The 23877-nt window shown below is 40.0% G+C and overlaps 1 protein-coding gene across 2 annotated transcripts in view; it reads right to left on the minus strand.

Moving 5' to 3' along the window:
• The window catches only part of LOC124262895 (gamma-aminobutyric acid receptor alpha-like), a 125230-nt gene that overhangs the window by 15260 nt on the left and 86093 nt on the right, over positions 1 to 23877 (minus strand). The window contains exons 1-5 of one of the 2 annotated variants that reach the window (XM_046697488.1): positions 23107 to 23530; positions 11446 to 11501; positions 10927 to 11039; positions 9268 to 9335; positions 984 to 1213 (exon numbers count right to left, since the gene is read on the minus strand). In XM_046697488.1, coding sequence (XP_046553444.1) covers positions 984 to 1213; positions 9268 to 9335; positions 10927 to 11039; positions 11446 to 11477 — 443 coding nt within the window. In that variant the 5' untranslated portion in view covers positions 11478 to 11501; positions 23107 to 23530. Of the gene's footprint in view, positions 1 to 983; positions 1214 to 9267; positions 9336 to 10926; positions 11040 to 11445; positions 11502 to 23106; positions 23531 to 23877 lie in introns of those variants that run through there. The other variant, XM_046697489.1, reaches the window with a different exon arrangement.

A 23877-nucleotide genomic window follows, 5' to 3' on the forward strand; every position in this document is an offset into this window, starting at 1 on the left:
GTGTCGTTATAAATCACCTAGCGTTAATAAACAAATCATGCTTCCCTGCTATGAAAATAGCCAATATATTGAGAAAGAAAGTACACCGGGTTTGTTTTATTGTAAAGAACGAGTTTAATTTGTCTTTTTAGTTTTATTATTATCTATTATTTCTATTCAACTATCAATCATTCATGCATTAGTTTGTAAAAGGTAATCTGTCTCTGTATAATCTTTAGTAAAAATGAATGAGTTCAGTGAAGATTGGGATAAGAAATCCATTTCAAACCACATGCCCCTACCGTGTAATGTAAATTTGTGCAAAAAGGCACATTTATTGTTTTCCAAAGATTAGATGTCTACAATACCCACAGCAGTTGTATCATAAGCTGATTATTGTTAATTAACTTAGATATTTTCAATCGAAATTCAAACTTAGGATAAAGTCATCTCACCTTCGTAACTCAGTTCTCAAGCAAGAACTGGGATGTTTCATATTACATCTTTTCTGGTGTTTCAGGAATGTGTGTTGCGTTTTGAACATTATACAATTCCAGTACAAGTGACATACCACATTGAATGAATATATCTATGTTCAGCAAGTGCGACTTACAACGCAAAGACACAACACACGAAGGATTGGTAAAGGAATCTCAACCAATACATAAATTGTAACTCGTCTAGTCCACCATAATAGAGCAATAGCTGCAATGAATACACAATGCCACTTAGCCGGAATGTCAGTGCCACGACATGGACAAATGGGGTAATCATAACAGAATACTCAAATGCATATCACAAGCTTACCATTCTGTCGGAATGGTGATTATTCTACTGTTTGGAGATCGTAACGAAATATACAGATGAGACTGGATGGATATATCTTCATGCTCAGCCTGATGTCAATGCTAATTATTGTTATCCATAAGTGTTTACAAACTCTTACAAACTTTTCAGGTGACAGTACACAGTAACAGATATCAATCAAATGTACCAAGCTGTACCTTTGCGAGAAATAAATATTGCCGTCACTCTGCAGTCTGAAGAACGTGTTTGGTGAGGTAATGGAATGGAGATATGATCTGCCGCCGTTCAGGAAGAATGTGTCAGGGTACCATATCCTCTCCAGCATCCTGCTACTGAGAGAGAGCTCCGAAATGCCCTGCATGGTTGCGTTAAAGGCCAGGCGAGCGTCCTGCCAGAACTGTCGGAAGTAGCAGTCCATCGAGTAGATCTGGAACATATTTTAGGAAATGGTTTGCAAAAGAAATTTCTTTGAAATTTGGAAGCTATCGTCGAATAAGACCTCCCGTGCAAGTAGGATGAGGACTATTTTTATGGATATACAACTTCTATATTCTGTATAAGCCACGTTTCGACATAGATTCTAATGTTGTTGTCAAGCAAGCAACGACATTAGAATCTATGTCGAAACGTCGCCTATACAGAATAAAGAAGTTGTATATCCATAAAAATAGTCCTCATCCTTCATCTACCCAACTTCTAGAATGCCAATCAAAGAACTCCCGTGCAAGTGACAAGGTAATTTAGCACCAAGTTTCGTGAAGCTTAGAAAATATGACACTCTTCATGTTTACCCATCACATGGATTGTACATGGAATATACACTCTAGAAGACTCAGAAAGGCTAAGGGGTTTAGCCAGGCTTGTCCATCTAGCATATGGCGGCCACAATTGTAGCTCATACATTTTATTCAAATTTCACTGAAAGACATTGTATGCCAAATAATGCTTTTCAAACGAGGTGTCATTATGAAAGGTCATTCCAAAATAATGGTGGTAGACATTCAGCAGGGTTTACTGAATAGGCACGTGTCCTGTCAAATATCACATATTTGTTTCACGTATATACATTAATATATGGGGTGGTCAGGCTCGGGGACAGGGGTGGTGGAGCGGTACCGATACCTTAATACGGTGCTCATTGTTGTTGATATCAATCATAGGACTGTCTGGTCCAGACTCGATAATTTCCAGGAAGCCATCATCTGACCTAGGCACTGTGGAGTGTGGTGGAGGCAACGAAAAACACTTAATTTGCTTGTAAATGACACTGAAAATGTGTTTCGAGGAGAGAGTGAGTGAGTTTAGTTTTACGCCGCTTTTAGCAATATTCCAGCAATATCACGGAGGAGGACACCAGAAATGGGTTTCACTCACTGTACCCAAGTGGGGAATCGAACCCAGGTCTTCGGCGTGACGTGCGAACGCTTTAACCACTAGGCTACCCCACTGTCCCGTGTTTCGAGGAGGAACATTGAAGACCTTTCTCTAAGAAACCCATTTCTCTTTATGTACGTCGACATAAAACGGAAACTCAATAGCGACAAGAAAACGTTCATCACGATACACATGCCACTAGCACCCTTAAGGAAAAGTATAAAGACGCATATTCCAGAGCTGACTTGCGAATTAGAGCTGACACTCGAATTAGGAATGTGGATCACGTGTCGCACGTCGGACAGCTTAATGCACCGGGTTGTAAATAGACAGGGAGATACTTGCTATTACACGAAAGACGAGGAAGGCAGGTGGCATTAAATCGAGTGGTAACTGATTACTTAAGCCGATAATTGTTGGAATATCAGTTTAACTGTAGTCATTATCTGCATTATTTACATACATACATAGAGATTCTATCCTTTCTACCAACAGCTGATCAGTGGGTGAAATTTTCAAAATGTTGGGGAAAATGACTTTGTTGCCGGGGTTGTCTTGGACATTTGTTTTTCACCGCTTACACGTTAAAGAAAACCTACCAGAACATAAATGTGTTGGGTTTTGCTTATACATGTACATTGTTTGGTCAAGGGTCATTCAATAACTTTGTAGCGCTTTATGAGGGTTTTTGGTAGATTTTTGGAGGACATCTCAAAACTTATCCTATGCACCTGCATTGACTTAAATAGCATACAATAAAAATGACTTTTACATGTTTTTCAGGTAACAATTGACTTTCTTTGGATGTATCTTTTACGCCTGTGGTAAAGTATACACGATATTTCTGTTGTTGTTTTTGTAAGGATTTAGACACAAGTCTTTAACGCATGTATCCGTAACAACACGTTCAAGACGTGAAACGCCTGCATACTGTGCAGTCCGTGCAAGTAGGACTGATTGCCCTTGAGTCTGAATCTGTGTCCGTTCTACAGACTATGTTGCAGAAATTGAGATGTGGACAAAAAAAAGACTCGTACGGAGTGACTTTATTACATAATCATCGATCAAACATATTTCCTAAGCCTTATCATACGCCAAAGGCTGTGGGATACACAGTCAGCGTTATCTCAATACATGTGCACTGGGAGAACGTCTGATCGTATCTGACGTTTCCACAAAACGTACAGCTCGCCCCAAACTGCTTTGATCCAGAGGCATTTGTAAAATTAATTTCTGTAAACACGGCTAATAATTAGCAGCGATGGCTACACATCAGATGATGATGTATTATTCGCTTCACATGTTCAGATGTTGCCGAGAAACAGTGACACAGGACTATGGGTACATGTATACTGAACCATTAAAGAAATGCAACTCCAATTACGGACAGTTTTAAAGGCGCGAGAACCAGTGACACAGGACTATGGGTACATGTATACTGAACCATTAAAGAAACGCAACTCCAATTACGTACAGTTTTAAATGCGTGATAATTGCTTTATACCAGGCTTCCTCGACAAAATTCTGTGACGACTTGGCACCAATGCGAGAGAGAATGGTATTGATCATGTCACTCTTGCGCCCCATGAGACAATGACAGAATAGATCCGCATCGGGGCATTAATATCAGAAACAGTGGCTTGGCCTCTTGAAATTATAAACACTTCATCATCATGTTTTGTTCTGAATGAATTCATGTATCAACGTTTGGAAAGTCGGGGAGTGGTGTGAGGTTAGTTGAGTGTAGTCACCCGGACGTGACACTGCGACCGAAATCGCTTAATTTTGCCTGGTTTGAGATCTTTTCTATGAGCACATGAACAGATGCCACTGCACTAAACATTTGTCGTTTTTCAGTCGTTCTTGAACCCAAACAGTACCGTATACACACAGCAGTCCTCCACGTATGGATGCAGGAGTTGCATATCAATATCGCATGTGTACGATGATCTGAACATATCTAGTATGTCTATAAGTTGTTGTTTACTGGTTTACAGAACACAACACTGCAATTGTATGACGCATGTAAACGACTTCGTCTATACATCTTAGTTTTAAAATGTCTGTTTGCTAAAAATGCGTACTCAGGAACATTCGAGTCACGAACTGACCATACGCCAATGATTACACGCTCTAAACCAAGACACTGAGTTTGATCCTATGATCCTTCTAGTGGACTCATATGACCAGGGAACCAATCCTAACCAGGAATATTCTCTAAGGTTGGTTAGATTTGCATCATGATATATCAACACCAGTATCAATCAATCAATGATTGATTGATTGATTGATTGATTGACACCAGTACACTGACACAGGTTGATCACGATGCTTGTGCTTTATACGGATGTCCACATGTCCACAACCACAGCTGACACTACATCTGGATGGATTTCACCGACCGGGGTAAACCGTTCAATATTAGTCACTACCTTAAGATGGGTATTTATCACCCAAAACTGTGTTCCACAGGAGATATCGCTTGTGTGAGATCATATGATATCTCCTAGGAGATATCGTTTTGACAGTAGATTTTGTACAGTACTGACAATGCTATGACGTCATGAACTTGATGACGTCACAATGCTATGCCATCGCTGCACTGCACGTCTAATGGTAGTACAGTGTTGAGAGATGTACATTTTGCATTGAAAACTAATGAAGAAATTCTGATTTTTGATGATAAATAGATCAACACTCGTTGATAAAGGTAGAATTATCCTCGACAAGACTCGGATATTTGTAACCTTATCAACTCGTGTTGATATAATTGATACCAGTAGACACTTGGGTGAGATTCTCTATATACTTTCCATTGTGCCAAAACGTTTTTGTGAGGAATTGGTAGACCATTCTAAATTGCTATTTCATTTCAGTAAGCTGTCGTCGATCGATCGACCTCAGTGAGTTTCATGACAACATCTGTAGCTGTTGACGGACGAGGACAGGTGTACACTAAGAGGGTAATATATTCTCATCATATTTCGAAGATGGGCGATGGGGTTAAAGCGTTCGTTCGCCATGCCGAAACCATGTTCGATTCCATACATGGCAACAATTGGTGAAGCCCATTTCAGGTGTCCCCCGTCGTCATATTGCGACGTAAAACTAAACCCACTCACTCAATATTTCGAAGAAACCTGTCTCCTGTATAACATTTTGTTACAAAAACTGGAGTAGTGCCGTTCTTGAGTTGAGGTGGTTCGAATCCCAAGTGTACATATCGAGATCTGTGACTGGAGTGCGAAAGCCTGTTCGCTCTTACTATGTTTCTAGAATTGTCAGTGCCATAGTAGGGATCGTAGATTTTACCAAAGTCTCTTGCTCCAAGTATCACTTGCTCCAACATAAAACAAACACTCTGATATAAGTGAAATACAATTTAAACTTACTCACACACATATTCACTCTCTCATAGTATACATAACTGACATAAGTAAAAACGTATGTCGCATTTAAACTCTTTTTGCCATCGTTCCTTTATTTCTTATTTCTCAGTTGAACTTTAGTTGACTCATGCAACTTTTAATCATCTTTCCACTCGACTGGCTGCACTATCCCAGAGGATATCATATTTAAGACGATTCAAGTAGCACTGTGTCTTGTTGCCAAGGTGATTATTCCTGGGAGTTTGAGTTATGGAAATACACAAGTACGCTATATGAATCATCTGATCTGAATTATTAATTCTTGTCACAAGGTATAAAAACGCTTTCATCATCGTCATTTAGTTTAATATCTGCTATTGTTTATCTATTCCTAACTGTCAGTTCAGATAAGGATGGATGGAGCTACGTCTGTAGTTGTCAGTACACGACATTAAAGTACTGATTCCTGGAAGTATAGCTGGTTTCCATGGTAAATCATTCCATGTCGTCAGTTCTGTATCAGTAAGTGTCGGATGTTGACTGATAGGTGTGTAGATTAAGTCTCCTATTACTTTATTAGTATTTTATTTATTTCAACCAAATTAAAGTTCAGTTGGCATTGATGTGCTTAGAGGGAATAAGAAGTGATTGGCAATGTCCATGTACTCCATATCTCTATATAGTTCAACATGTTTGTCACAGGGCTGTCTGAAATAGGTGTTTATATCGATTGTACATTCGTAGCGAAATATCTCGTGAAAACTGAACACGATTAATTTTGAAATCCAGTACAAGAAAAACCAATGAAGCACTGTGACGTGGAACGTAATGACATGCGTACCCTTTTCGCGACCACATGCTGTTTAGTGGTCCATTCAGCGTTATTTTGCTTTTGACGCTCAATAGAATCTATTTCGTCGGATATACCACACTGGTATATTTTTTAATAAAATATGTATATGCCGTTAAACATCTGTTTATACCGTCAGCTCCTGGTATGAGGTGAGGAGAGGTGAAATTGGGTTTAACGTCGTGCTTGAGAATATTTCGCTCATATGACGACGTGCATGCGTGTGTATGTGCATGTGCGGCTGCTTGTACTAGCCCTGCATGAAGCTGGTTTTATAGTGCTAGCCCACTGAGATATCATGCCGCAGTGAAGCATGAATACCCCACTCAGACACATTATACTGACTCCGAGCCGACCAGTCCTTGTACCCATTAATGCCGAGCGCCAGGCAGGGACCAACAAGTACCATATTTTAACGTCTTATGGTATGACGCGGTCGGGGATCGAACCCACGACCTTCCGCTCTCCGGGCGGACGCTCTAACCACTACACCACGGAGGCGGTCACATTAAGTCGAATAACGAGTTATCACTACCACTGTATACTTTATAAGCTTGTTGTCGGTTCCCCGAGTGGCATTTCAGAAGTTGGAAAGTACAAAACTGACAAATGTATTGATAAAAACTACAGATTCTCACTAGCAAACGGTACAGGAATCTGTATCGAAACGTTGCACTCGCAAAATGAAAGAAGTTATCCATAAATCTGTAAGTATTGATATGTAAGTAATCAAGACTAACTTGGATAACCAATGATTTGCCCCGTCATCATCAACCGCATCACCGAGTATGCCAACGTCATGCGTTAAGCCGTCTCGTACACAACGAAGGCGCTTGTAACTGATGCTTTCAAGGATTTACTGAATATGTACTGTTAAAACTCCCTTGAGTGAATGAGTGAGTTGTGTTGAACGCCGCCATCTAAGTATTTACGTTACACTACCGTGGATCAGCTTTGTCTTATAGGAAAGAACACAGAGATGCAGCGAGTGGTCGTTAATTACCTCTTCATGGAAATCAGGACAATTTTAGCCACAAACCAATTTTTATGAATATCCAAACCGCTCAATCGCTACTCGTCTGTGTTAGTTTGGAAACAGTCTCTACCATTCATTTAGACGTTGATGGCCTGTTTGGAATTGTTTTTATGTACTTCATATCAATAATCCTAATTAATACTCATAACTTCGACCGCCTCGTCTTTGTCACACCGAAAAAAGTGAACAGAATCTGGTGGTATTTGATGGTACCCCATCTCTGATTTGCATAAAGGGATACAACAATGATTGGACGGTTCAATATCAGCAAGCGGGGTCCGATTGGAATAATCATGATAAACTGGGGCTTGTTATATCAGAGGATTAGTACATTTTTTCATGAACATATTACACCCGGAAAAGAATTTGAACAGATGTAAACATGTTTTAAATTTCTTCGAGGTTTTGCTGGTTTATTTCCATATGTTCAAGATGTCAGTTTTACAAGTGTTAATAATTTTTGACCTGATTGAACAAAATAATCCATGAAAAAACGAAGCATCAATCCTTACAGGGGCGATGTATGTACATTGTCTCTTATTCAATCAACCAAAGGTTCGGTCGATAACAACAACTACCAATTTTTCATCTCTTTTATTGCACTCCCTACTTATTCCGTTCGACATATGTCCGGACACCAGCATAAAAACATACCGAATGACACTTAATCTGATGCGGGGGGAATTTTTGCAATCTCCAATGCCAATCTAGTTTAATTAAAGTCAGATAGCTCTCGCAAAAGCTAGAAAATTAACCGCCCTGAATGTATTTGTTGGACCCTGTGATGCCATGTTCCGCGGGCCGCGAAGATAGATTGGAGTTAAAAAGTGCCTTCCTTAAACACATCTAGATTAAACTGTCAGTGGAAACACATCGGCTGGCTAATAGCTACATTTATGTATAGTCCTCGTTCAGACACAGGCATTGAGTACATTGTGATACATGCTGGCTATTACTTTATAATTGTACTGTATATCATAACGTTGATAGATGAGCAAGAAACATCGAGACGACCAAGACTTACATTATTCCTCTTGAGATGCCCTAAAGACTATTAATTCTACGGCTGATGAAACATTAGTGGCACATAAGGTTAATATAAAGGCAGTTGAACAAAATAATTGTTTGCCAAGAGGTAAACTTATGATTCTTCAGGTTAATTCAAGGTCTGGTACATACGCAGTGATATGAATATGATTTAAGCATTTTTAACAGACAAAGAGACAGTACTGTTAAATTGAATTACATGTACGAGCCATAGCTGACTTTCTGAGGCCTGATGTATAGCTTAGGAAAGCCAATAAGAAATATGATCAAATCAAATATATATAGAAATAGCAAGAAAAACTGGAGTATCTGATTATTGATTGTGTAACTTTTCTATTGAATTTGTTTCTTCGATACTTTGAGACACTTTGAGACCCAATTATGCCATAACAATGTCCAGGCCTGTATTAGTGGGCACCCCAGACAAGAGAAAATAACTAATATCACACATCAACCACATTATGTTGTAAACTTCTTTATCCACGACCAGCTATATAAAGAAGGTATAGTCTTGAAGTCCACCGTAAACGCTCTCTAAATGTTCCTCATCCCAAGGTGTGATATAAGGGATAAGGGGCGTTATGTCCAAGATTACAGTTCAGGCAAATGAATTGAAAAACAACCAAAGAGTAAAGCCAATAAGCATTTCCTTGTATACCACGTTCAGAGGATCTCCGCCTGGTTTGATGAGGATGTTTCATTTAGGAACATAATGCTTTAGGAGTATGACCAGCAACTGCTTGGGATGGCCAGAAGCTTGGTGTCGACGGATACTAATTTGTTTTACAGCCTGTCGCTCCACTTACCATATCCTTCTCTGACATCGGACCCATGGATCGAACCAGCATGTCTGTCTTTACGACGAGAGGAGGACCTGCAAGATAAATTGGACTCGAACACTTAATGCAAGGGAGAGGCTTTAAGAACAGTAGGTTCGTCGAATGAATGAAGGCTGTTAGCGCTGAATTTGTCAAACTATTATTCGGTGTTAAACTCTGGGAACATAAATCATTATTTCGTTGCAAGGAGGGCGAGCCCGAGTTGAGACAATATCAATCAATGTCGTTTCGGGGCCCCTGACAAATAGTCCGCATTTTGCTTGTGAGGTAAACGTCCCCTCAGGGGACAAATATTAAGTTTGCAATACTCCAGGGGTGTTTCCTTAAGAATCAAATTTCGGCTTTATTTCAGTTAATTAAATTGTCGACAGATGCCTTTCTTCACCCGAAAGGAAATTTAAATTATGAAGAGTTAACGGAACATGTTGTTGAATGGCCATAGCATGGCATGGTAATATATCAGTATTACCGTCATGGTGGAATTCATCCTACCATCGACCACGATGCCTCGTTATCTGTTTCGTGGAAGTCTGGGGCTGTGGTGTAGTCTAGTGGTTCACTTAAGAATTTGCGCCTCACCTCCAGCATCCGGGTTCGATTCCCCCAATGCGTGAAGCTCATTTCTGGTGTTACTTGTATCATATTGCCCAAAGCGGACTGAGTTAAACGCACACGAACAGTATATCTTAAGCGGCAAGAGGACATGTTTCTATTAACCTCCTCCATCTTCCCATGGTACGACCCTGACGGTGTCCAGGGCGTCATGGTAAATCATGCTTTTCAACTTCTTTGGACCCATATACAGAGTGAAAGAAGTCCTGCCAACAAAACGATTTTGTCCTTTTGGGTAGGGCAAGTGAAGTTATTTATGTTACGCAGGTCAGGTTGGTTGGTTTGTTTGTTGTTGTTTAACGCCGCACTCAACAATATTCCAGCTATGTGGCGGCGGTCTGTAAATAATCGAGTCTGGACCAGACAATCCAGTGATCAACAACTGAGCAATAATCTACGTAATTGGGAATACGATGACATGTATCAACAAAGTCAGCGAGCCTGACCACCCGATCCCGTCAGTCGCCTCTTACGACAAGCATGGGTTGCTTACCCAGGAGTGTACCCAGGTTCCCAATCGGAAAAACAGCCCTTCTGGAACTCTGGATAATGCAGAAAGCTGCAGAGTTGGGGAGTCTCCCTATTGTCCGGAAAGTTCTCAGTGGATTCAACTAGGCAACCCTATCTGGGAAAGGTCACTGTCTGGGTTGCGGGTACACAGAGCAAGGGTACCAGCGCTGATAATGAGCCTAACAGTCTGACCTCCCAACCTCTCTCAGATGCATTTTATCATAATTTATAAAATATAATATTAATCATTCAAACGAAATGTATCTTTCATTACTGACTTTGATGAGCAGGTGAGAACTGGGCAGTACGAAAAAAGCCACTGACCACTACACAGTGATCACGCAATGAATGTTTCAGCTTCTTAAAACAGAAATATTTCTCCGCGCTAAACTGTCCCTTCCATAGAAACCTAATACACAAAGCTAGGTTATTATTCAATGCTTGGAAACAATAACTGCTAATTAGTTTAGCTCCCTGGTGTTTAGACAGATGCCATATGCTCACCTCCGAAGCCCGGTCTCAGTCGTCTGTCATAATCATCCAGCAGACTGTCGAGCAGTGTCGTCATGTTCATACCTCCCCCATAGTTCCAGGCGGCGGACACCGTCACCTTCAGTCTTCAAGCACATACGAGAAATGTAGGTAATTTGTCTGACACCCAGCAACACAAATTTACACGTCTGATAATGGGTGACTATATTTTATTGTCTTGATAACTGTAATTTTCTCATGTAAATACGTATAATGCTAGGGGTATGCATTTCCCAGAAGACTAAAGTATCGCTATTCGCTGTGGAGAGTTACGTCCCTTAAGTCAGCCTGAATCCTATGATCGTGGGATCAAGTCCCCATTCGAGCTGATTATGTTGCGTGGTTTGTCTGCACCTGTGCTCATTTTGTATGAAGAACCATTATCATTATCATTATGATAAAGATGCTCTTTTCGTCAGAAAATTCGACTTTCATCACTCTATGTAAATAATGAACATAAATATTGAAACAAATGGAAAACAGTTTACTTACATTAAAATAGAAATCGTAAATAAACTCTCCATGACGTCTATACTTGCATCGATTTCCTGAAATATAAAAACATTCCCTCGTAAACAGATTCCCAACGACGCCGCATAAAAAGACACAACGCTTCAAACAGCAATATGTGTTCATCTTATAACATACTTAGTTTTTTTCATAACACAAAATACACACTAAATAGTTATTTTTGTGAACTACTCACGTTACGAACTGATTTTATATTTCCCCATGCTGGAGGAAATAACCACTCTCAGGTATTAGCTATGAAGAAGTGACAAAGTGTCACTATCTCAGGATCTGATCGTCACTTTAACTAGCGCAAACGCACAACCTTTGTTCGGCCTAACACCCAATAAAGTTAAGCAGCACCATAAAACATAACAAAGGCCCAAACGGCCCCTCGAGGGGTCTTACAAGAGCATACTCGTCTGAGAATTTGGGCAATAATGTATATTGATCTGGCTCTTCTGTCCAAATCCATAGTGCGGAGTGAGTCATTTGTTTCCTTCGTCAAGGCAAGTGTTCTTAATTTAAGTGATAAAAGACCACAGTGCCACCTACTGCCAGGAATATTGCCCCAGCCTCTTAAAGAAACCTCAGTCTAATTTCCTTAGCCTCTTTCTCGTTTAGTGCTCAACGGAACAATCCTCACCTTAATGATTTGCTGTGACCAATATTAGATTTTTCAATACAACAACCAAGAGAGACGCCCTGCTTACATTTCTTCTACAGCAAACCATTAAAGTTTCGATTAAAGTTGGTGTTATCTAAAGTCTTCATCATAAGAAACATGGCAATCTCACACCTGCTGGGTCATTTCCACATTGCCAAATGAACAGAAATATGTTTTTATGTTACATTTTGTATTTGTTATCAGATGAACCTCTCTGAGCCCAATTTACTGTAGATGGGTACTGGCATGGGGATGTAATTGCAATGCATCATGCAATGACATGATTAACTAATCTGCGAAATGTCTCTGAAGGTGTAGAAGGTGTAGAGATGAATGTCTCTGAAGGTGTAGAGATAGTGCAAGCTACAGTGAATTCAAACACCGAGCATCTCATCTAAATGTACAACAACATGTTATTCTTCAAAGTGTCAATTTGATAGTTTTTAAACTCCATTGTACAGAAGTGAAATATATTTATTAAAATGCAAAAACAACGTAGTCTGATAATAAATTCACATCAACATATTGACGGTATTAAAGGATGGTAGCGCTGTTCCACTACTATTCGTCGTCTGCGTAGGTCTGTGAATTTGTCAATGTGTTTTCGATTGGACCCTTTACCATTTCTGGTAAAAGAAGCATTTACACATATGAATACACATGTTTGATCATGTTGTTATGATGGCTAAGAATGCAACAACTAGTCAATACTTTATTACACTACAAAACGTAGATGCCACGCATGGGGATAGAATTCATTCGTACATTGATGTGTCTGTACAATGCATACACAGCAATTTCAGCAGCGACCAAGACGGCCAAGTTTGGATCGGGTGATCAGGTTTGCTCACTTGACTGATGCACGTCATCGGATCCCATCTGCGGATATCAGTACTAATGATGTCAGTCACTGGATTGTCTGGTCCAGTCCGTTGTATACAACAAACTGACAATTGGCTGAGATATTCGTCGAATAATATCTAAAGCGGCTTTGAACTCAACTCACTCACTCATGTTTGTTGAACAGTGTGAACATGGACAGTCATACATTGCACTCATTTGCTGCTCTGCTTTAGCATTACTAATAACTGAAGATGAACTTTGCTCTTAGATGTCCGAAACGTTAGAATATTAGGATATATTGATATGATATGTCTTGGAATGTTTCCATTACACTTCATATACCGATATATATCCAGTATCAAAGGATTGCTGCCCTAAAATGACAGGCGAAATGTAAAATTTTCATTCATTTCATTATTATTCTTAACGCGTTCAGCTTTCCTTGTTTCAGAATGACGGTATTATCTAAAGTGTCTCATTAACATTTACGATCGTCAGATTTCGTTATGTATTTTCATTTCATCAGACTCGAGTTCATCTCAAAGTAATTATGTCTATACGATTTCAATATTTAGCCAAATGATACTTTCCAGTACACTTTAAACAGAGATAGTTTTCATATGGAGATACTGGATATAAACACAGACATTAATGCTGCCTAATGTCAAAGTCATTATAACCAATGTGGTCTGACGGTTGAAAACTGCCTTCTTAAAGAGGCCATCGTTCTTGATAATCCTCATCGAGAAAATCCCGCAACACTCACCTATCACTCACTCACAAGCCATATTACTTCTGAAAATGTACACATGGGTGGGTCATGAGTCTAAGACCCAGAAGTTTGTTGTCAAGAGTGTCGCCCCTTAGTAATAACGCAATCTGCTGATCACGAGTTCGAATCCAAGATTCGCCCCCCAATTTTATCAAACTGTCCATATCATCATCGGTGACACATACCACGGTCTGTGTCGTTTGTAGTTTTCCTCCTAAACCGATCTCTAAACTTTCTCAGACATTAACATATAGACCAATATGTGATTATTCATTTGCGACAAGCTAGGACGGTTAAGCAGGTTGGGTTGTGTGTCTTCGTATTCCGAAAAGACTCCACTAAGAACCAACCATTTGGTCTGAGACGGGGTTGTGAGATTTTGAATGGATACTTTATATTATTTCAGCTACCGGTACCATCAGATACGCCGACAGTTTGTTCTATCTTTCTCTGTGTAACCCCTGCCCTTAGATAGTCCAAAAGTCGCCTAATGAAACCTTTTCAAGTACTACACTTGCCCGTCACCACCGCCCCTGTTCGCACCTTGACTTGCCACATCGTATGCCGACAGACGCACCACAAGAGGGATCGATGTAATTACCACAGAGTATATTTCACGGACAATAAATATTTGTACCCTCTGAACCTTGATGATAAATGTGTGCCCAGTGTTATTAGCGGGATGAAGGGATGTTCATGAGCTGGACTTTCATGTGAACCCAGGTCCGACACTAAACAATCCCCAGAAATAGATTTTCCTCAGTAATGTGGACATGACGACTTTCTAAAAGTGTGGGCCGTCGCTTCAGCTTAACTGTAAGTTGTGAAAAAACATCCCGACCGTAAAATGTTTCTCGCCCTCTGATGCCACATGCACGTCAGATGACTCAGTGTTGAGTGCTGCTTTAAAAGCTATTATTTAGGCCTCGGTAAACCTCAGGCAGAAGCTGCATATTTATATCTTCCTTACTGTAAGGTTGTCATAAGACAGTCCTATTAAGAGACAGTGAACTCACTTTTATGAATCTTGGTAGATGATATTAGGAAAGTAAACAAACAGATTCGAGGAATAACTAATAATTTATTGTCTTTCCTGCCAGAATTTTTGAAAGGCTTCCTGAACCGCTTCCTTGTCCCTATTGATATATTTAATTGTTAGTTGTTTAACGCCGCACTCAGCATTACTCGTTATATGACCGATATCTGCACATACTCAAACCCGTCAAACCAGTGATTGATATCATGAGTATTCATCGTAACGTAAATGTGATACGATGACATGTATCAACCGACTAAGCGAGCATGACCACCCAATGCAGATAAACGCGCAAGAATTCAACGGACGTCAGTGTAAACCGAATGATGCTTGATACGTCGTTTAAATGTCTCATGCTCTGAATAATGTCATGACTTACATAAAATGCATTTAGGGTTGAAGACCTCTAAAAACGTATCGTGATTAGCACGACCTACAAGATTTAACAGCTCAACCCTTTACAGATCGGTCAAGTTTTTGGAAGTCGTCAAAGGCATTTCACAAAAGCACAAAATATTACAAGCTTAAGTTGCGCTCTTGGTTAAGTTTCAAAACTTTCTTGAGTGAGTGAGTGAGTGAGTGAGTGACTTTGATTTTACGACGCTTTTAGCAATATTCAAGCAATATCACGGCGGGGGACATCAGAAATGGACACATTGTACCCATGTGGGGAATCGATCCGGGGTTTTCGGCGTGATGAACGCTTTAACCACTAGGCTTCCCCACCAGCCCCAGTTTTTAAAGAGTTAAATTCATGTCTAAGCAGTGACAGGTATTACAGTTTAAAGTGGGACAAGTCATGTTTGAGTCATGTCGTTGAAAACCCATGTCAGTGTCAGCATACAAAGACGGCCTGATCAACAGCGATAAAATATTGTTTTCATACGTGTCTTATAATTTTTTTATATCCTATTACCCCAAACATTTATACATCCAAACCGGGCATAACTACCAGTCTTCTAAACGACCAATTTAGGAAGGTTTCACTGTACATCAACGTAACGGTTAATGACTATTAGCTTAATTGATATGCCTCTAGGACAGGCAGAAATGACATTATTCAGGCAACGGACCTTGAGCTCCTGGACCCACTCAAGATTTGCCCTCTGCTCAAGAATCCGGGGGTCAAGACGGTCACCATCTTTCGCAGGGGGAGTAGGACCCAGAATCAATAGGCCACTCTGGTGGTCAACCTGCTAAATCACCATACCCCTTAATTACACTTCCTGTCTATGGAACACATGGATGCCATCCTATTCCCCATTACAGAAAGATTACCCTTGTATAATTCAGCTGGAAGACTTGACCGAAGATATACCTGATAATATTACAATCTGGAGTTCCTTCCGGAATCAAGTATAACGCATTTATTATCATATTGGCCAGTGATTTATATACATTTCTCTTCTGTTTTTCTGTTTATTTCATTCATTAAACATTTCTTGCAATGCAGTAGACTTTATCTGAAGCTAGGGACATTAATTCGTCAACGCGAGGAGTCGTGGCAAAACTACCAGATCAGATTCCAATAGATTCCTCGCAAGACACTCAGTCATTTAGCTGGACTCCTAAAAACCTGTTCACAGATTTCATATTTGGAACAAGCAAACTCACAATCAGATTTGACAAAGATCGGGGCCCACTTGCACAAAGCGATGTTACTGCTACGACTATCGTATGTCGTATGCGTTAAAAACTGTTACGAATGTCGTAGCGCAAAGATCGCTTTGCGAATCTTTCTTGTTGCCAGAAAAAGTGGCACAATTGTCTGAGGCGCCAGATTTCTCTGTACCGCTTCTGTGCCCGTCCGGATAGTAGTTTCTAGCCCCGAAATGGTTTGCGATTCTCGGTTTGCCAGCACCATATTGGAGCGTTTTAGCAAGGTGATGAACTTCTTCGTCCTGCTTCACGTGGGGTTTCCTTCCATATCAAGCGGAAACGTCGTGATATATATATGTAAATGAAGTGGCAATGAAAGCTGTGTTGAACCAAATACACACGCAGATGATACTTGCTCTTTTACTTAAATTGCTATAAAGTTCATAACCTCGTATTAACAGACACAAACTTTACTGATGGATCACTGGTTTTATCATGTATTTCAATTACGCCTATCGGGTTGATGTTCCTGGTCTGAATAGGTCTCTTGGTTAGAATATGATAGTCCGAACAAGCTGGATGACTCGGATGGTCAAACTTGTTTGACTGCATGTCATCGAAACCCTACGGCTTGGATTGGTGCTGATGGTACCTGTCACTGGATTTTCTGGTCCAGAGTCAATCATTTACACGCTGTCGTCATGGAAAACTACCGACTGCTTCCATAAAGAACGAACTGATTTCAGACGTCTGATCTTTGCCCTCGTCAAGAACTGATGTCATCAATGATTTTCTGTGATCCATTCAGAAAATCTTGCTGTTTACGCTATATTGGGATATCTGGTCGAGACAGATTACTCTCCAGCCTTGAAGTTTACACTCTGTCACATGGAGGAATCAATGTATTAGGTTAGTCTTATCTGTTGCATCAATGGATCCTTATAGCAGACGTTACAGGTGATCCCAGGCGTCCCAGGCGCCGCAACCCGCTGTCCAGAGTTGCTGTCACTCCAAACATACCAGACGCCTATGATTGTGGATTCAATCCCGGTTCTGTCCGATTATGTTTTCTGCTTGCCAGCACCATACTTATCATCCCCAGAGGTAAACGTCAAAGACCTGTGTCACTTCAGGCTTCACCCCCCACATTAAGCTGTCAGGAAGTAATATAACTGGAATGCTGTTCCAAGTGGCGTTTAACTCAACATAGCCCGGAAACAGAAATATTAGCCGATTGATTGCAGCAGTTAACTAATGACATGGATTCCAACTCACATATTCAATCTTACACATGCGAACATATTCGAATTTCAGAGACTCATACATGTGTGAAACTGGTGTTTCTGAATTCATTGTAATTTGATTTGATAGAAACGGCGTCATGTGATAATTTGAACAGTGAAGTTGGAAGTGAAGGATCAACAGTAAGCGCCTTAGTGTCTGACATCTTATGTATGGATTGTCCCTCTTAATATGCTTGGATTGAATCATCTCTAATCAGTGATTTGTATTGAGTGAAATGGCCACACTATCTGCAAATTGAATATTTTAAATTCTTCATCTCTAATCATCAAAGGGCATCGTTTCGTCTTTGCGAATTAGAATTATACGTCTTTTTAATCATCATTAAACTGTGAATCCTTTCATGTTTTAAAGGTAATGAAGTTACAATTAACTGTATTTATTCATTAAGCTGTTCATCCCTTTATCCAGAAACAGCCTCAGGCACTTGCTAAATTAGCATTATTGTTTGTAATGTAAGGAGCCTATTTTGTACCAGCGACTGAGATTCGAAATCTTATCCTTGTCCTTGTCCTTTCATTAAACCCAAGGGTCAGGAGGGTGGTCAGGTGCATGATTACCTTCAACAACATATTTCAGACAAACTGTTATGACTCATGACGAACAGCCGTTGGTTGTCAATACCTGTTTACCGCATAACGCTTTATGAATTTCTATATCTGTTCATTCATGCATACTTCTATGACATTTTCATATTGTTCTCTTCGTAACATCAGGTGTCATTTTGTTCATATATATCATAAGTTGTAGATATATTTCGGCACGGGGTGTTATCATCACGGAATATAAAATATATATAACCTGATGGTAAATGCGATACGCTTATCAACCAGGTGTTACCGGCAGCGTCAATAATATCAATACATTATTCAGTATCTTGTAATTAGCACAGTTGTGTCTAAATTGAATTACGAAGAATGCCATCCCCATACTGCTGTTGGTCACTGGTAAAACAGAAATATACATATTTGCCCCAACAATCAGAGAATTAAACATTGTTGCATACATATATAACAAAGAGCAAGTTTGATTCAACAAGGAGTTTTAGATGATTCTGTTTCTTGACAATCCTTTGTTCCATACACGAAAGAAACATCATATATAGGAATGTTTGATACAACGTTAATGTCATAGTGGTCGTCAAATTATATGAGCATCATTTTACAAGAAGACGTTTTTGTTACAATGTAGTTGTATTCGATCAATGCCAGTCACGTGACAAACACCTGGTTTACTGACAGGTCTTATAGAGATTGGGAAGTGTTTTCTTATAGTATCAAGTCATTTACGTGAACGACAGCAGACAGAAGAAAAGTTATGTTATGAAGCGTTGCCTCCCTTAGGCGTACCAGGAAACTCTGGATAAGAATTCTTGATTATGTTTCTAGGTTTGTCAGCATCACATCCGTGGTGGAGTGGCATATTTATGAAATCTGTAGTCGACTGATTTAAAGCCATTAAACGTTTATTGTATTAACAAACCATTACCGTTAATCTATGACATGGAGACGAATTTGCTACGTCACTATTCATTTCAGTGCAACGGTTTCTGTGTCAGTGATGGAGATGTTGCAAAACTGTTGATGTCATATCAGAATACATGACTTCAAACACTCTGTGATATGCCTATTCAAATTTATTTGTTCATCAATTAAACCGCGATTACAACTACTTAAACTGGCATTTATGAGTTTGGTTTAGAGCCAATTTACCAATAGTTTTAGAATTATCATAGCAGGGAACAACATAGACATATTTTCTTTGATACCGAACTATACTCACTAAATTAAAGAAGTTGTTATCAATGACTTTTGTCATTATTGCACTTTCCAACTCCTAAAATGACACTCAAGCATGGGTTTATGAATCAATACAAATCAGTGGGCGGTGGGGTAGCCTAGTGGTTAAAGCGTTCGCTCGTCACGCTGAATACTGGACCAATGGGTACAATGTGTGAAGCCCATTTCTCGTAAACGCAAGCTCATCAGAAGACAGGAACTTATGGTACAAAATGGGGAAGCTCCTAGCTGTATTGGGCATAACTTTTATCTCTGATGTGTTGAATTTGGAAATGCCTCGTACATGTCTGTCATTATATCTTTGTTTTTACCTGATCAAACAACTTCTGGGCAGGAGTCGTACATGTATGTACCTCAAAAGCAGCAACATGTCAACGACAAAGGGTGGAGCTGCTCGACATACAGGAAGGTCGACATTGTACCCATGTGGGGAATCGAACCCGGGTCTTCAGTGTGACGAGCCGACGCTTTAACCACTAGGTTACCCCGCCGCCCCTGAAAGACCAACTCGCTGACACATGTCATCGGTTCCCAATTGCGCGGATCGATGCTCATGCTGTTAATCACTGGATTGTCTGGTCCAGACTCGATTATTTACAGACCGCCGCCATATAGCTGAAATATGGCTCACATGATACAATATACAAACTCTGCCTACATCCCCAACGGTTTAGTTCTATTTGTTGTATGCTACTCACAGAACTTGAAAAACAACCATTTTTGCTATTTGACGACACGAGGGAACCGTGTATCGTATACTCGATAAACGCGTGACGACACGAGGTATCCCTGTATTGTATACTCAGTAAACTCGACGACACGAGGTATCCGTTTACTGTATACTCGATAAATTCGACGGTACGAGGTATCCCTGTGTTGTATACTCGATGACACGAGGTATCTATGTATTGTGAACTCAATATACTCGACGACACGAGGTATCCCTATGTTGTATACTCGATATACTCGACGACACGGGGTATCCCTATGTTGTATACTCGATATACTCGACGACACGAGGTATCCCTATGTTGTGTACTCGATATACTCGACGACACGAGGTATCCCTATGTTGTATACTCGATATACTCGACGACACGAGGTATCCCTATGTTGTATACTCGATATACTCGACGACACGAGGTATCCCTATGTTGTATACTCGATATACTCGACGACACGAGGTATCTCTGTGTTGTATACTCGATAAACTCGACGACAAGAGGTATCTCTGTATTGTATACTCGATAAACTCGACAAGAGGTATCTCTGTATTGTATACTCAATGAACTCAACAACACGAGGTATCTCTGTATTGTATACTCAATAAACTCGACGACACGAGGTATCCCTGTGTTGTATACTCAATAAACTCGGCGACAAGAGGTATCTCTGTATTGTATACTCGATAAACTCGACGACACGAGGTATCCCTGTGTTGTATACCCAATAAACTCGATAAACTCGACGACACGAGGTATCCCTGTGTTGTATACTCAATAAACTCGACGACACGAGGTATCCCTGTATTGTATACTCGATAAACTCGACGACACGAGGTATCCCTGTATTGTATACTCAATAAACTCGACGACAAGAGGTATCTCTGTATTGTATACTCTATAAACTTGACGACACGAGGTATCCCTGTGTTGTATACCCAATAAACTCGATAAACTCGACGACACGAGGTATCCCTGTGTTGTATACTCAATAAATTCGACGACACGAGGTATCCCTGTATTGTATACTCGATAAACTCGACGACACGAGGTATCCCTGTATTGTATACTCAATAAACTCGACGACAAGAGGTATCTCTGTATTGTATACTCTATAAACTTGACGACACGAGGTATCCCTATGTTGTATACTCGATATACACGACGACACGAGGTATCCGTATGTTGTATACTCGATATACTCGACGACACGAGGTATCCCTGTATTGTATACTCGATATACTCGACGACACGAGGTATCCCTGTGTTGTATACTCGATATACTCGACGACACGAGGTATCTCTGTATTGTATACTCGATAAACTCGACGACACGAGGTATCCCTATGTTGTATACTCGATATACTCGACGACACGAGGTATCCGTATGTTGTATACTCGATATACTCGACGACACGAGGTATCCCTGTATTGTTTACTAGATAAACTCGACGACACGAGGTATCCGTGTATTGTGAACTCAATGAACTCGTCGACGCTAACGAGTGGTAACTGTAGATAAACCTCTTTAACAAAAACTTTCATTTAGTCAGGTCAGAAAGTTTACAAAATCAATAGGAAGAAGATCGATATCGGATTGCGGCGTCTTTATCGCGATTGAGTGAGGAGTGAGAACATACATCAACATGTGTGTGAGAGACCGTGCTAGCTGTTCACCATCAGAAGAGGCAGAGTTTCCTATGGGTCCATTTTTCTTTCTCTTCTAGATGTGGGTATTCCCTATCTCGTTGTTGACATTTCCTCACGGCGCCAAACTAATATCTTTTGACAGTTCTATATGAGGGCAGGGATCGATTACCCTCACGACCTTTCACGATTGATGTTGTTTCGGAACTTATTTAGAATAGACACAGCGCCATCTTGCCCAGGGTAGTGTCGTTCTGGTGGTTTTAAAGCTACTTTGGATACCGCGAATGGAACATTTATGACAGTTTATGTAATTTCGAAAGTTTAGTGGAGATTGATATCAATATTGGTGAACATTTGATTGTCGGTGACGACAGGGAAACGGTGGACGAAATAGAGCTGTCTGTTTATATACCACATCGTCCTTATATATAAAAAAATGAAATATTCATGAATTGCGCAACTGTAAATGTCATTATTGCTGGTTGCTTGAACACAATGAATAAAGACACGTGAAACTGGTTAAATAACGTTTTTCAAGCCTTTGCCAAAGTGACGTTTGATTGCTCTGCCCATCGTACATCAATACAATTTCCTTAAATACGCATCTGTGAATAACAGCAATTGTCATATAGGGCTATAAACCTCGCTTACGTCGACTCAAATATCCTTACCATTTAAATCAGCAATGTTATTAAAACCAGATTTGATCGCACGAAGAAATGGAATACGACACGCACTTTTTTCGTAAAAAGCAATCTAGTATTACTAAGTATTCAGTAAGGACTCTTCAAGATTGCTTATTCGTATTGTCGTTATACGTTACAAATGATCATATCTCACTACATCTATTCATAACAATAACGAATTCCGATCCTGAACTCTGAAGTACGATGACGATGCACAGTTTTTAATCTCGTTAATGTTCGCTGCAAAACTAACTTGTACTGCCCCGTGTCTTTACAAATAGAGAATATATCAGGAGAGAGCATGATAAATAGTTGTCCCGTCTGAATACAGAGTTTCATTCAGAAGTAAGCACTTTGCACAAGTGTAGTTTGAACATGATCGTACTGAAAGTGAAGTAAAGCAACGTGGTACCTACATGACCAAGACAAACACATCCTCAAATTGATCATAAACACACGTACTGAGTAAACTTACTCTTACTCGTTCAATAACACACTCAGACTATAGTCACTGAATGTCAGTAAGTTTACAAACACAAAATTAAGAATAATTAACAACACTCTTACCTCCAGTATTTAAAACATTCTTCATCTAAGACCAATCCAGTGATCGTTAATTAGTCTGTAATCCTAGCCCGTGAAGTCGGACGCGTGAACCGATCCGTTCCCACATTCTCTGTGATCCACTCACTATCCTGCCGCTTTACAGTTTAGCCGGCAGTGAATTCATTATTAACTCCCAGCACTACTGGGCCTCGCCTGCGGTCATTGTAGTCATTTCGCTTATTACGTACAGCAAATATCTGCCCTGTCAACCCCTGTGAAAGGAGTTTTGTTACTGTTCCTGTGTCAGGGTCATAGACAGACCACGTGCATCAGTCGGTGGCTTCTTGTATTGACCACTTTCGATGCCTCCTTGTGTGGATTACAGGCAGCGTGTGTTGTATTAGAGAGCAGGTGTATGCCGGGTTGACGTAGCGTTGGTTCTGAAGACGGGTCTTGTTACTAAATGAGTTATTTCCCATTGATCCATACAACAGCAAGGTGTCTTAAATATTGATTTAATGTAATGTAATATTTCTAAAACACACGATTCTTCAAATGTTCTTCTGTTTAGAGGCATTCTGTACAAGAAAGTATGTTGTAATCAATTTTATGTAACATTAGAATTAAAATCAATACGAGATGACGTAACATTTACCGATGAAATGTGATTTATTTTAACGGCACCCAACTTTTGAATGATAGGATTTATTTTACATGGAAATATTTTTTAAATCATTAGTTTTAGTGTGTTGCTTAAAGGCATGTCACAGTGATTAGAAAACGTTATTTATC

Source organism: Haliotis rubra, unplaced genomic scaffold, assembly GCF_003918875.1.
Source record: "Haliotis rubra isolate DU_JTF1 unplaced genomic scaffold, ASM391887v1 Scf86, whole genome shotgun sequence".
Classification (NCBI taxonomy): Eukaryota; Metazoa; Mollusca; class Gastropoda; order Lepetellida; family Haliotidae; genus Haliotis; species Haliotis rubra.